This window comes from Haliaeetus albicilla, chromosome 12, assembly GCF_947461875.1.
Source record: "Haliaeetus albicilla chromosome 12, bHalAlb1.1, whole genome shotgun sequence".
Taxonomy (NCBI): Eukaryota; Metazoa; Chordata; class Aves; order Accipitriformes; family Accipitridae; genus Haliaeetus; species Haliaeetus albicilla.
Window position 1 is genome coordinate 42217203 of NC_091494.1, and position 14002 is coordinate 42231204.

General features: G+C 60.9%; 2 protein-coding genes across 3 annotated transcripts in view; both read left to right on the forward strand.

Moving 5' to 3' along the window:
- Positions 1-6350, forward strand: part of SLC38A10 (solute carrier family 38 member 10) — a 38565-nt gene extending 32215 nt beyond the window's left edge. The window contains exons 15-16 of the mRNA XM_069799438.1: positions 2451-2630; positions 2967-6350. Coding sequence (XP_069655539.1) covers positions 2451-2630; positions 2967-4138 — 1352 coding nt within the window. The 3' untranslated portion in view covers positions 4139-6350. The remainder of the gene's footprint in view (positions 1-2450; positions 2631-2966) is intronic.
- A 1787-nt stretch (positions 6351-8137) lies between these two features.
- On the forward strand, positions 8138-13729 carry TEPSIN (TEPSIN adaptor related protein complex 4 accessory protein). Of its 2 annotated transcripts, XM_069799440.1 has the most exons (13): positions 8138-8254; positions 8600-8672; positions 8847-8938; positions 9118-9211; positions 9433-9500; positions 9657-9735; positions 10157-10228; positions 10799-11005; positions 11125-11299; positions 11602-11715; positions 11950-12028; positions 12207-12341; positions 12647-13729. In XM_069799440.1, the coding sequence occupies exons 1-13, from the start codon at positions 8213-8215 to the stop codon at positions 13136-13138; spliced, it is 1722 nt and encodes a 573-aa protein (XP_069655541.1). In that variant the 5' UTR covers positions 8138-8212; the 3' UTR covers positions 13139-13729. The 2 variants fall into 2 exon arrangements, with proteins under 2 accessions (XP_069655541.1, XP_069655542.1); XM_069799441.1 differs by lacking the exon at positions 11602-11715.
- The last annotated feature ends 273 nt before the right edge of the window (positions 13730-14002 follow it).

Sequence of the window (14002 nt, forward strand, 5' to 3'; positions counted from 1 at the left end):
ATCTTGGTTTTCTAATTATTTTCTTTCCATTTTGTATTGCAATGGGACTTTAAAAACTGAGTGTAAAAAGCTAGCGGTGGGTACGGACTATGAGGACTCTTCCTATTTCAAGGAGGATGAAGGGACCTGAGTTTCTGTGGGGTTTTCCATCGGTCTGTGTGGGACTTGCTGGGGATGCTCTCCCACAAGGATGTCACCAAAAGGTGCTCTGGGTTTGTTCTGCTCCTCTGCTCTGAGCTGAGCTTCGTACCCAGAGGCTGGGAGAGGGTGGAAAGTGTGAAAAGGCTTCAGGGGAACAAGGCGGAGGGTGTGCAGCTCTGTAGATGCTCTCTGCAAACAGCTGCCTCACCGGGACCGTTGTTGAGCGCTCTGGCTGTAGCTGCCCTGGGCCATGTGAACTCAGGTACTTTCATTTTATAATGATTTAAGATTTTTTTTTTTTATGAAGAGTGCCTGTTAAAATCCAGCCAAAGCACTGGCTGAGGCCTGCTTCCTCCACGATCAAAGGAGGAGCCGGGAGATAGCGCTGCCTTTGGTTTGTGTGGAAGAGGTGTGCTGCACAAACACAGGAGTTACACGTGTTTGCAGAGCTCTGGGTGAGAAATGCTTTGATTTGGCATTAAACCTTTGCCTGCTGTGTGTTCAACCCAAACATTCCCATGCCGAGCTGGGACCTGGCAGTCTTGGAGAGCAAGATAGTAGAAATGACTTCTGTTTTCATTGTTTATTCTGAGCAAAGTGCAAAAAATAAACAGATCTCCAGAAGTCAATTGCTCTCTTGAAACGACCAAATTCCCCTTCACAGCCCAACTTTCTTTAAACGAAGTAGAAGGGGAATTCCAGGGGCCCTCAGCTAATAGCGCCATAATGTGAACTGGAAATATTTCTCTGTAATCACCTTGTGGGTGATTAGCGGGACAGGGGGAGGCAGTGCATGCTGGAGAAGGATTAACCTGGACAGCATCCCTTTTTAATTTAAATGGCATTTTACAGGCTATTAATTTTGACATTATTTCCTGTGAGGCATAATAGTCTCGAAACACCTTGAGTTTCGGAGGAAAGCTGCTTGCTGGTATGGGAGGCAAGCAACACACAGGTTTGTACCCTCCAGATAAGATACGATACGTCTGGGTGTCTGTCCAGGCAGAGAAAAGGCAGCAACGTTTCCGTGCAGAGCTGGGACTCATATTTTGTGCGTGACGTGTCGCTTGCAGCGAGTGAATCAACGTGAGTCACTTCTGCTTGGCCCGAAATGCACTCATCTGTTTTGTGTGACTTCGTGGCTGCGAAGGGCCGGTGGGCAGGGATTTCCTCCTGTTACGTGACGCGGGGAGCTCAGTTTTATTGCGGTGGTGGCTCGGCTCGGCGGAAGGTGGGGCTGCCTTTCTGCACCGCTGTGGTTTCAACCTGCCTGACCACCTGCGCTGCTGCGTGCGAGAGTTCTCGGCCGTTAAACCGTTGACTGCAGCTCGGGATCCCAGCCCTTTCACTGTGCTCAAAGCCAAAAACTTCAGGAGTGTTGTTCAGTGGGTGTTTTCCTGCCGTGGGCTGGGCTAGATCTTGGCTTGTCTAAGCCAGGAGAAGAGACAACAGCAGCCTCATCGCTCTGGCTGTAACACAGGACTTGCCCCCTGAAAAGACCCAGCTCAGCAACTGTACCTCATGTGTTGGGTCGATGTTTCTGTGTAGGTTTATCCCACCATGCAGGTAGTTCCCCTCTGAGGGCATCTCCCACTGCTGCACCTTAGCCAATTTCTTCCAGTTCCTCCTAAGATTACCAGTTTGCTGCCTGCGGCCTTTCCAGGCTCGGTTTAGCTGGGATGAAGTCTTTGCAGTGTGTTAAGGAGATAGATCATCACACATAGAACATCTGTGTTTGAGAAGCCTGGCTGATCTTGAGAGCCGAGCTGCAGCAGCGCTGGGTCTTCCCCAGGTACCGCAGGCAGCTTTAAAAGCAACTCATCTCGCTTGGGCAGTTGAGCCCCTCACTCTTGACCAACTTCTGCCAGTCCTGTCCTTTTCCAGCTCCTGTGCCAAGCAGCTGCCTCATCCTTCCCTGCGCTGGGACTCCAGCAGAGCTGCTCCCCTGTACCTCTTCTTCACGGCTCCTCTCCCTGAGCAGTTAATGAGAGCTTGGTTTTGATCCCTCAGCCCAGATCTTGGGAGGGCAATGTCCTGTGTTAGTACATGTGGCAGTGAGCAGCCAGTCTGGGCTTTTGGCTGCCGTCCTTGGCAGAGGTACACCGGAGTGGTGCTGCTGTGATTGCCATCAGTGCCAGCAGCAGAGCTGTGCCGCATCCTTCCCTCCCTTCTGGTAAATGGGCAGCGTTTGCAGAGTAGGACCTTCCTGCCAAGGAAAGCCCCTGCAGCCCCTCCAGTGCCGAGAGATGATTAGTGCGGGGTTTGGGTCATGGAATTTTTTTTTTCTTTCTTTTTTTTCCCTTTTCTAGAAGCGGGGCAGGCGAAACTGCTGGATCATGCTGTGCTGCTGCAGGTGATCAAAGAACAGCAGGTACAGCAGAAGCAGCTACTTGACCAGCAGGCAAAATTGCTGGCTGTAATTGAAGAGCAGCACAAGGAGATCCACCAGCAGAGGCAGGAGGAGGGAGGAGAGGAGAAGCCAAAGCAGGGTAAGGACATCGCCAAAGAACGCGACCCCTCCAAGGGCTGGTCACTGTTCAAAGCAGCTTTAAAATCGGACTGGGAGAGATCTGAGTCCGTTTGGCACATGGCAGAGTCTGTTCTGCAAAAGCCATTCCTGTATCTGACCCTGACCTCCGAGGTGGGGATCCCCGGCCCCTGTGTGCAGGGATAACACTCTCCCCCATGACTCTCCTTGTTCTCCTGCATGGCCATTGGTAGTGTAATCTCTTCTCCTGTCCCTTGTTGTACAGAACATGGTGGCAGAAGAAGGGAATCTCTCACTTGTAGGAAAAAGCTTTTACATGTAGGTTTTTGTTCTGCAGTGGAAACGCAGCAGGAGCCCGCTGTGCCTCTCTCCAAGAGCAAGGAGGATGAGGGCCTCGGAGCTAAGCAAGAAGCTGCTGCAAAGCCGCTCAGCAAAGAGCTGTTGGAGCACCCTGCGCAGGACCCGGGCAAGCAGCCTGCTGACTCTGTGGAGCAGCGCAGGGGGACTGCAGGAAAGCTGGAAGAGGCTGGGCACAGGCGTGAGATTCCTGGGGTTCTTCCCAAGGAGCGGAAGGTTCCGCCACAGGAGAATGATAGAGCTGTTAAAAATCCCGCGGAGAACTGGGATCCCCTTCATGGGGATGCCCAACACATTCCAGCTGCCAGAAACCACCTAGAAAAGAAGCCCTTGGCGGAGGATTTAGGAGGAGATCATGAAGCCAAAGTTGGAAGAGACGTCCATGAGAAGAAGAATTCCCTGAAAGCCGTGGAAGTAGCTACAGCTCCCATCCAAAGAGAACAGCTGGGGGCTGCCAAAGTTCAGGGAGTAGCAGGAAAGAGTCTGGAAAGAGACTCAGGAATAGACCTTAAAGCCAAAGCACTGAGTCAGGTGGAGCCCAAAGACCTGGCAGTTGCACTGGACTCCTCCAGTAAAAGGAACGTGGCAGAGAGCGAGCAGCACCTACGGGAGCGTCAGAGAGGTGCAGATGCCGAGGGAGCTGAGGGTGCTGGCAGATGGCAGCAGGCCTCGCAGAGGGACCTGGCTGGCAAAGGGGAGGTAATGGAAGAAGCTCCTCGGGAGAATGTGGCGGACATGGCCCAGGACCCGCAGGGAGGTCTGCGGAGCAAGCAGAGGCAGGGGGACGGAGGTCTCTCAAACGATGCTGAGAAGAAACCAGGCCCTGAGAATGCTCCTGCCCAAAAGACTGAGAAAGGAGCAACTGCCCAGGGGGACGAGAAGCTGGACCATGACGTCAAACCGAACCGGGACCTGAAACTGCAGGCGGACCTGGACCTCCGCCGGAGGAGACGGGACCTGCTGCCTCCCGAGGAGGAGGAGGCTGCACAGGGGGCGGGGGTCTTAATTGGCCTGAACCCCCTTCCAGATGTGAAAGTAAACGACCTCCGGAGTGCTCTAGAGACACGATTAAACCAAGTTGCGGAGGGGGCTCAGCAGGTGGTCCACAGCCGGCAGATCAAGCAGATGACGCAGGCGGACGGGAGCGTGTGAGCGGGGTGGTTGGGCTCGGTGGGTGGCTGCGAGTGTTGGCCACAGGCACAGGGCTGAGGAGCTCCATAGGGAAGGTTCAAGTTAACCAGCTGTTTTTTTGGCCACTGTTGCTCAGGCAGTGGTTGGTCTAAGCCAGCAGCACTTTGCTGGACACAGTGCTTGGACCTACAGGATCTCCTTGGACCCATGAGCACCGTTCAGGGGACCGTGGGCTTCTTGAGTCTCTGCGACAGTAGCACCTTGCTGTGCGTGCCTGCCGGTGGCTGAGGAGATGGCAACCCTGAAAGAAAAGCTCCTGCTGTCCTCTGGCTTTCAGAGGTTGCCATCTACCTTGGTTCCCTGCCAGGCTGGCTTTTCAAGGACCTTTTTCAACATCTCGTTCATATCAAATTGCCTTCTCCATCCGGCTCTCAACTCTCCTTTCAGAACCGAGGTGGTCTTCCCCGAGGTTCCCCCGCCTGCTTGGAAAAGCTTCCCTGGCACCTGCCTCGGGTTCCTTTGCCCAGGCTGTGTGGGGCTTTGGGGCAGAGGCCTGGGGCTGCGGAAGGAGGGGAACCAGGGATCGCAACATCTAGGGAAAGGCTTTATTCTGGAGAAGCATCAAGTCATGAGTTGAGGACCAGCTTAGCCAATTGCTTTGGTGTTTCTCTTGAAATGGGAGCTGTTAGTCTTGCATGTTTAGGAGATAGTTGTGGTTTAGGAACCTAGTTTAGTAGAAACGCTGCCTTAAACGGGCACAACTGCTGCTGTTGTGCTGCCTCTACTCCCAGGGATTTAATTGGTTGGCCACACACTAGCAATAACACAGAGCTTTGCTCTCGCCACCCTCCCCGGACGCTCAACTCTCATCTGGGCTTTCAAGCTTGACTTCTCCTGTCCAAAGTGCATTATGAAGCTCAACCCGGGGGCTGCAGAATGCCCCCCCCCGACCCTTCCCAAACCAGCTTGATTTTTCTGCAAGAGATGACTAATTTGGGAACAAAAGACGTGGCTTAAAAGGGCAGACTCAGGGGCTTGGCTCAAGCATACCTACCTCTTCTCTCTGTAACGCGGTGGAGCGTGTTTGTTTTGTGCATTCTTCCCAGCCCCCCTCTGTGCTGTGTTTTACATCCATAGATGTCAGTACTCCGCCCCTGGAAATGTATTTTATGAGCAAGGAAGGGAAGAGCTTCTATGAGAGCCCTGGTTGGTTTCAGGCTCCCAGACAGTGATTCATCCCTTTGTTGGTTTTTTTTTTTTTGGTTGTTTTTACATCCTGACTTGCGAATGTAAGAAATCAAATCCCAAAGCTCTCACTAGAATGGCTGAAATTTCCCAGCCTGGAGTCTACAGACCTCATCACTGTGGTGGTTTTTATATCCGTATCTCAAAGTGTCTTTGGTAAACTAGCCTCGTTGAGTTCGTGTCCGATGGGACCTTGCAGAGCCAGGGATGGGTCGTTATCGGACACATGGGACTGTCATACCGGTTCTGGTCACTTGGGAACTCTGCTGCCGCCTGCCTGGGACGTGTGCTTGTTGCTTGAAGGATGTCATCTTAATTTCTCATTAAAATGACACAGAGCCACAGGGCAACAGCCACAGACTTGGGCATACTTCTTCAGGAGGACCACCCGTGCTACTTCCCCGTGACTGTCATGGCCTTAACCTTCAGGACTTCCCCCATAGTACCAGTGAGCTTCTCCATTACGCTGTCTTAAAGCACAAGCAACGCGGCCGGGAGTCCTGGAGCCGCTCCGCAGCTGTGTACATGTCTGTCGGGGCAGGGATGGTGGCAGCGGGCTCCAGAGCGTGTCTCTCAGCCTGCGGCGCGGACACATTGTCCCCTGTGGCACCAACCAGCCTTTCTAAAGCAAGAGGGAGCTGGAGCAGGAGCCGGATCTGCCCCTTCTTGCCCTTTGCTACCTGCCAGGGTCTGGCCTGGTCTGTCCCGGGCAGGGTGAGGGCAGACTCCTGCCCTGCAGGGTCAGACCTGCCTGCAGTTTGTTGGCATTGAGTTGTCTGCGTGAATACAAAAGGACCAAAGATGCTCCCGATGTTCCTCAGCAGCTGGGAACGGCGCAGGCCGTGGGCAACCCCAAACCGGGCTGGAAGCCGGCAGGAGCTGCATCGCCTCCGCTTGCCGGGGACTGCTCATACTGGGGTGGAGCGTTTGGTGGGAGAGAGCGGAGGGGAGGCTGAGCTGATCAATAAAAGAAACTGAAGCATTTTGATCCACATTCTCTTTTTTTTTTAAGTAAAAAAAAAGATCGGTAAGCCTTATTTGGCCACAGAGCTGTGGCTGCCTGGGCAGGCAGCAGTGTCTGCTTTGCTCTGTACCTGCAGGGAGTTGCGCCCCGAAGGAAAAAAGAGGCTTTTGTGCTTTTTTTGAGATTTGCTCCTCCCTGCTGCTGCTGCTGCTGCTGCTGCTGCTGGGGAAGAGGAGGGGAGACCGAGATCCTCCTGCTGCCCTTGCATGCGGGGCCTGGCTTGGGGAGGAAAACGTCTAATTTGACATTCAGGGGATCAAGCAGCTGCAGCAGAGCCGCTGCCAGAGCAGGAGCGTTCGGAACCTGATGGCAGGGATGCGGGCTGCTATCCCGAAGCGCCATGCACCCGGCTGTTCCCAGAGCTCCTGCCATCCCCCGGGGGCCGGTGTCCGTCTCGCCCCTGCAGTTCCTGCTGCCGTTGCAGGAAATTTTCTTGTTGAGCAAAGCTGGAGCTCGCTGGCAGCTGGAAAATGGGTCTTGAATGTTGGGAGCACAGCAAGGGAGAGGAAGAAAGGGCTCCCTGAAGCGCAGATGAAGGCGTGGGGTGGGGGGGTGCGAGGGGCTGCTCTCTCCAGGCCGTGGGGGGATTTCCATCTCTGATCTGTCACCCTGGGCACCTCATCCCATGGCTGTGCTGCTTCTTTGGCCTACCTGGGACCGGGCCGCGGCTTCCAGCAGCCCCGGGGGCTGGTGGCTGCCCGAGCCTGGCAGCCACCCCGGGCCCGAGGTGCTGGGGTAGCAGCCGAGGGCTCCACCTGCCTCTTTATTCTGTAATTTAAGGACAAACCGGGCCGGATTTGAGAGGTTTTGGTGGTTTGTTTTTTTAATTTATTTATTATTTTTATCGAAGCATCTTCAGGCTGGTGCGCAGGGTGAGGGGCACCGGGGCCAGCACCGCAGTCACTTCGGCGTCGCTTTCGCCTGCAAAGAGTCACGGTTCAGGCCGGGCTGAGGCACCGGCGGCCACCGGGACCGGGACCGGGACCGGGACCGGGACCGGGACCGGGACCTACCGCCCGGGCGAAGCAATCCCGCAGCGCCCGGAACTCCTCCAGGCAGACGTCCCTCCGCAGCTCCGCCGTCCCGCCCGCCGCCGCGGCCACGCACCGGCCGTAGGCAGCCGCCTGCGGGGAACGACAGGGGAACCGGAGCGGGGCGCCGGGCTCACCGGGCCGCCCCCACCCCCGGAACCGATTCCCCCCCCTCCCCGCCCCGCGGCCCCACCTGCTCCCCGCAGCCCGCCAGCAGCGCGGGGAAACGCCGCAGCCGCGCCCGCGCCCGCAGCCAGACGCCCCGGCCCGACATCGCCGCCGCCGTCGCCTCACGGCCTGGGCGCCGCCATGGCGGAGCAACCCCGATTGGCCGTTCGCCCCGCTCATCGAAGAGACTCGCCCTCGTATTGGGTGGCGATGGATGCCCGCCCCCTAGGCTCGACGATAGGTGAAGCGGAACGCCTATCAAAGCGTGCTGGGTTTCTGATTGGGTGATAGGTGAAGGTCGTCCCCTCCGCCTTCTCGGGTTGGTCGGAGGGGCCTGCCGAAAGCGAGGATTGGTCATCCGCGGCACCCACCTCCCGATCCCCTTCTGATTGGCCTCTCGTCGCCGGTAGCTCTGATTGGCGGAGATGCCGGTTGTTTACTTCCCGCCTCCCGCCCTTTTGCCGCTGGCGTCAGCCTTGAGCGGCACTTCCGCCCGGAGCTCCGCCCTCCCTCGCCGATGACTGGCCGAACGGCAGCACCTCGCACTCTCATTGGCGCACCGCGCCTTCCGGGGGGCGGAGCCGCGAGGCCGCTTTCGGGCCGGGCACGGCCGGCGCCGGGAGTGTCATGGCGGCGCCGCTGAGAGACCGGTTGAGTTTCCTGAGCCGGGTACGGGCCGGGCCGGGCCGGGGGTGGGAGTGGGGGGGTTGGGGGGCTGGGGCGGGGCTGCCTGAGGGCGTGACGTCACTCCGCCACCCGTCACGTCATCGCTGCACCTTCCCACCTTCCGTGCTGTCGGAGCCCGGGGCCCTTCGGCCTTGCCGTGGCACCCCTGCCCTTCCACTCTGATGTCACAGCTGTGACGTCACTTGCTTCGAGGGCTGTAATGTCAGCGCGGCGGTATGGTCTCCCCGGGTTGAGGGGGGGTGGGTGGGTTTGTATATTGGCCTTGCGCAGCCTGCACCGGCCCCTCTCACGCCATCCCTCCTCCTCCTCCTCCTCTTTCTCCTCCAGCTGCCGGTGCTGCTGAGGGGCACAGCGGACGATGATGTCCCCTGCCCCGGGTACCTGTTTGAGGAGATCGCCAGTATCCTTCCAGGGAGCCGGGCTGGGTGTGGGAGGCCTGCGGGGCTGGGGCTGGAGGGGGAGAGGTGCTGGCAACTGGGGGGTGGGGGGTGTGGGGTGGGGGGGGCTGCTGCTGCCCCCCGATGCGGGCTGCGGTCCCAGTTGGGGGGAGCAGGATCCCTAACCCCCGCCCCAGAGATCTCCCATGAGTCGCCTGGCAGCAGCCAGTGCCTGCTGGAGTATCTCCTCAACCGGCTGCAGAGCAACTCCTGCCATGTCAAGCTGAAGGTAGGTCGGTGGTGGTGAGGGTGTGGGGGGGGGATGGCTGCTGCGGGGCTCCCCCCGGCCGCAGAGGAGCCCCGGGGCCGGGGTGATGGGCCAGAGCGAGCGTGGGCATTGCCACGGGGCCGGGGGCTGGCGGGGCAGCCGTGATTTGGCCCTTCTCACCCTGAGCCCCGCATCCGCAGGTGCTGAAGATCCTGCTGCACACATGCACCCAGGGCTCCCCTCAGTTCGTCCTGCAGCTGAAGAGGAATGCCTGCTTTATCCGGGAAGCAACAGGTAACAGGGTGAGGAGTGGGGGAGCTGGGGCAGGAGAGCAGGGAGCGGCCCTGCGTGGTTCTGGAAAACCCAGCCTGGCAGCCGGGGAGAACCTAGGGTGGCTCCTGCCTGCAGGGGCTGCTCCAGAGGCCGAGCACTGGCCGGGGTTGGGGTTCTGCCCCATCCTGCCTCGTGCCTAGGAGCTGAGCATCCCCCAGCCCTCCCGCCCTTGTGCCTTGCAGTGTTCACTGGGCCCCCAGATCCCCTCCACGGTAACAGCTTGAACCAGAAGGTCCGCGCGGCCGCTCAGGTGAGTGCCGGCCCCGCTCCCGCTGTGCCCGATGGACCGCTCGAGCCCTGCCTGGAGCGGCAGGGCAGCTCTGCCTCCCAGACCCCCGCCTCAGGGCCCCGCTGGGGTGCCTGGCGCTCCCCAGCTCTCTGCCCACCCCCCCCTCTCTCCCGGCAGGACTTGGCCAGCGTTCTCTTTTCGGATGCGCTGCTCCCCCAGCCTGCTGCACTGCCTGCCCGTCCCCTGCCTCCCACAGGTAAGCCCAGGCCCCTCACAGCCCTGTTACCTCCCATGGGCCGTGCTGGCAGTGCTGGGCTGGTTTGGCTCCCTTTGACTGGAGCTGTGGTTGTGCAGAGAGGCCACTGGCCAGGGGGGCTGTTGGGGGTGAGGGCAGGGTGCTGCAGGCCCTGATGATGGGTGCCTGGCTGCTTCCCCTGCCCCACTGCGGGCCCTGGCACTGCTCACTGGGGGTGTCCCAAAGCTCTGGCCAGAGCCGGCTGCAGGGTACTGTGTCAGAGGGAAAAGCATGCCTGGGGGAGCGGAGGGGTGCTGCCCTGCTCCCCAGCTCCTTCCAACTACTCCAGGCAGTCCCCTGTGCTTGCAAGAGGGAGGAACAGCAGGGGAGGGTGACCCCAAATGCCTGTGCTCCCTCTGAACATGCCTTGTGCCTCCTCTAGGCATGGGCTCTAGCCCCAGCCCCTGCGGCTCCTTGCAAGGATTCGGCTTCAGCAGTGAGAAAAGCAGCTCCGGTAAGTCCTTGGCTGTGCCCCCACCTGCTGCTGCCCCCTTGCCCTGTGTGGATCCTCTGCTCGGTATAACCCTCCCTGCGCACCGTGATGCCGCAGCCCTGGGGGTCCAGCCTGGGGTTAGACCAGGTTTCCAGTGTTTGGAGATGGCTAACATGGTTGCCAGCACTCTCTCAGTGGGTGTTTCTGGGTAGCTCAGAGCAGAGCCACGCTGCACCCTTTGCTTTGGGAAGCTCTCCCCTTTCCCAAGCCATGTGATGGGTGCTGGGACTGGTGACGTGGCCGCAGGGCTGGCAGTGGGGGGCTCTGCCCGGGTCCTTCCCTGCTGGGAGGTGTGACAGGGATGTGGGAAGCTGGCTTGTGCCTCGTGGCCTGTCCCAGTAGCTCCCAGGTCTTCCTCGCCCCACCTTTTCCAGCCAGAAGTCCGGGCTGTGCCTGGAACCCAGCTGCTGGGGCTGCTCCTCTCTGCCGGCAGGTCCCCACCGTCCCCTCGTGACACCCTGCAAGGTGGTGGGTGCCCAGGGGCTGGACTGGGCTCCCTGGGAAGCGCCTGATGCCCTGGCCTTTCCCCAGCTTCGACGGGGGAAGCCCTGCTCAGCACCATCCAGCGAGCGGCCGAAGCGGTGGCCCACGCTGTGCTCCCCTCCCCGGAGGGGCCCCAGCCTCGCCACAGGGAGCTCCACGAGGATGCCTACCAGCCCGTGAGAGCCCCCTCACCTGCCAGGAGCCCAGCTGGGGCTGTGAAGCCACCAGCGGCCACCGCAGCGCACAGCACCCGAGGTAGGTCCCCCCGCCGCTGGGCTGGGACGGCTAGCAGCTGCTGGCGTTCCTGGTGGGGGTCCCCATGAGGTACCGGGGCTGTTTTGGGGGTCAGCACCTCACTGCTGCTGTCCCTGCAGTGAGCCACCAGCCGGGGCTGGCTGGGGGCGGCTGGGAGGAGGCAGACAGCGGGCACAGCTCCCAGGACTCCTCGCAGGGGAACGGCGAGTTGAGCCGCACCTCGGACTCCTGCAGCAAATCGGGCAGCGACAGCCACTCTGGGGCCAGCCGTGAGCTGACCCATGTGGCTGAGAGGTGAGAACGGGGCTGTGTGGGGGGTCCCCTTCCCCCAGGACCTTCCGAGATGCTTTCCGTCTCCAGGAATAGCGCCCTCGTTTTCCACACCATTAATTTGAGTCCCCTGGCACTGCTGGGCTGAATTCCTCCTGGGATGTTTGGCCTCCCAGCCCGGGCAGTCCGTGGGTGGACAGAGCCACGGGCAGGGGAGCTGATCTGGGAGGGACTCCCTGCCTGCCGGAGGGTGGTGGAGTCTGCGCTGGGACTCCAGGAGGGAGCAGGGCTGGCCCCTGTCCCCACCGAGGCATCTCCCTGAGCAGGGTGGATGCTGACAGCCTGGGCGACTGCGTGCGGGAGGTGAGCCTGGTGTCAGCGCTGACCCGTGGTGCCAGGGTCTTCCTCACCAGGGAGGAAGCACAGCACTTCGTCAAGGAGTAAGTGCCTGAGGCGGATGCTTCCCGGGATCATGGGTGCTGCAGGGCTGGGTGGGGAGTGCTGCGGGGGCTTTGAGGAACAGCCTGAGCCCTTTTCACCCCCCTGGCTACCTTGATCCAGATCTCTGGGGCTGAAATGCTGCCAGGCAGGAAGGCTGCCCACTCCCGGCCGGCTCCCGGGGCTGTGGGTGCTGCGTGTGGCCAGCGCGGCCGTAATCCCTTCCTTTTGGCCAGGTGCGGGCTGCTGAACTGCGAGGTGGTGCTGGAGCTGCTCAGCCGGGCGCTGGAGGACCCCAGTGACAGCGTCCGCATGGTGAGCATGGGGCAGTCCTGGTGTGCCGTCGACATGTGCCCGCGGTGCTGCCCTACCCCGGGCTGTGCCGCTGCAGTCGCAGGGTGGAGGGACGGGGGGAAGAAGCGCTGCTGAGCCGGGGCATTTCGGTGTCTGCCTGTCTTGCCTGCCAGGCTCAGCCATGCTTTCATCCCCACAGAGGTCCATGTGCGCCATCTCCTCCCTCATGTGCTCCGACCTGCTCTCCCTGGACCAGATCTTTGCCGTGACTCGGCAGCACCTGCAGCAGCTCAGCCAAGGCAGCCCCGGCCCTGTCGCCAACCGAGCAATGAAGGTGACTCCTGGGACATCCCTGTGCCCTCTCCCTGCAGCAGGGGACTCCTTGGGACTGGCCTGCCCGTTGCTGGGGACACCCAGCTCTTGGGAATGATTCCGTGCTTGTCCCAGAGGGATGGGAATTGTCCGCGTCTCCCAGGAATGGGGAGCATGGGGGTGTGTGATGCTCCCTGCCTAGGAGACAAGGCTGAGCCCTGGGAGGGGACACTAGGGCTGATCCCCAACACTGGGAAAAGGGGTTGGGGCCTGGCCCCCTTCCCGACACCGCTCTCACTCCCACCCATCCCACTCTTCTCCTCCCAGATCCTGCGGCAGTTCGAGGCTCTCTGCAGAGGCCAGCCCTCCCCGAAGAACGCATGCCTGGACTCAGACCCCTCTGCCCTTACTGTGGGCTCAGCCCCGTGCACCGGGGACCTGCTGACGGACATCCCGCTCCTGGCAGGCGAAAGCATCCTCACCCCCCTGAACGCAGCTCCGGTCCCTGTGGCCGTGCCGGCCCGCAGCGAGGAGCAGGGAGTAGAAGCGGAGACCCACGGGCAGCCCGGTGCCGCGGTGCCAGCCTGTCCCTGCGAGCAGGAGGCGGTGAGCAGGCTGGCGGGGGACACGGTGGGCACCCCTGCACCTTCCTGCAGCCTGTCCCTCTTCGCTGGCATGGAGCTGGTGGCCCGTCCCGGCGCGGTGCTCTGCCCAGATTCTCCGCCGGCAGAGCCGCAGACGCTGTCCCAGCCTAAGGACAGGCAGACGGACGTAGAGGGCAGCCGGCAGACGTCGGCCTTTGCCTTTCTCAACATGTAGCTGCTGTCGGGCTCCCGGGGGGCTGTGAGGGCTTTGCCCTCCCTCCCTGTGGGGCCTGTTGTGCCACAGCCCTCCGTGGGCTCCTCTGCGGGCAGCCAGCTGCTCCCACACCGGGCTCGGTGGAAATGGGGGTCCTACTCCCCCAGCTTCCCACGCGGCACCCCGGGGAAAAGCAAACGAGCAGCCCTACATGCCCCGTCCCACAGGGGCAAGGGCAGGGGGGGCTGCCAAGGGTACATGGGGTGTGAAATGGCCGCGGGGGCCAGGGCTTTGATAAGGTTATAGTGTCCCTCTCACTGTTTTTTTTTTTGCCAAAAGTCCCCGGTTTCCCAGGGCTGGTGGAAGGGCATGGCTGCTGCCACCCCTCGCTTGGCTTGGCTGTGAGGGTGGTGCAGGGGAGCCAGGGCAGAGATCTGCCAGTGCCTGCCGGAGCTGAGCTGGGGGGTGGTTTGGGGACCCCGGCAGGGCCATGGGGGGGGCTTCTGGGTGGCCCACTGCCTCTGGCCTCCCCCCCCCGGGGTTGGGGTGGGAGAAGGCGCCTTCCCAGTGGGGCTGGGACCCACCAATAAACCCCACGCTTGGGTCTGGGAACTTGAGACTTCTTCCTGCGCCGTTGCTGGAGCCTGCCCCACAGATCCCTCTGCCCCACGGGTCCGTGTTCCCCCCCCCCCCCCCCCCCCTACAGCTGGGCCTGTGCCGAGCTCCCCCCAGTCCTTGCGGGGCAAGCCCCGCCCCTCGCCCGTCCCTCCTACTACGGGCTCCGCCCCTCTCTCCTTCTGGCCCCGCCTCTCACTTTCTCCCAATGATTCTCTGTTCTTCAATCCCAGCTCTTCGCCCCTCCCTCCTCTCCAGGCCCCGCCCCTC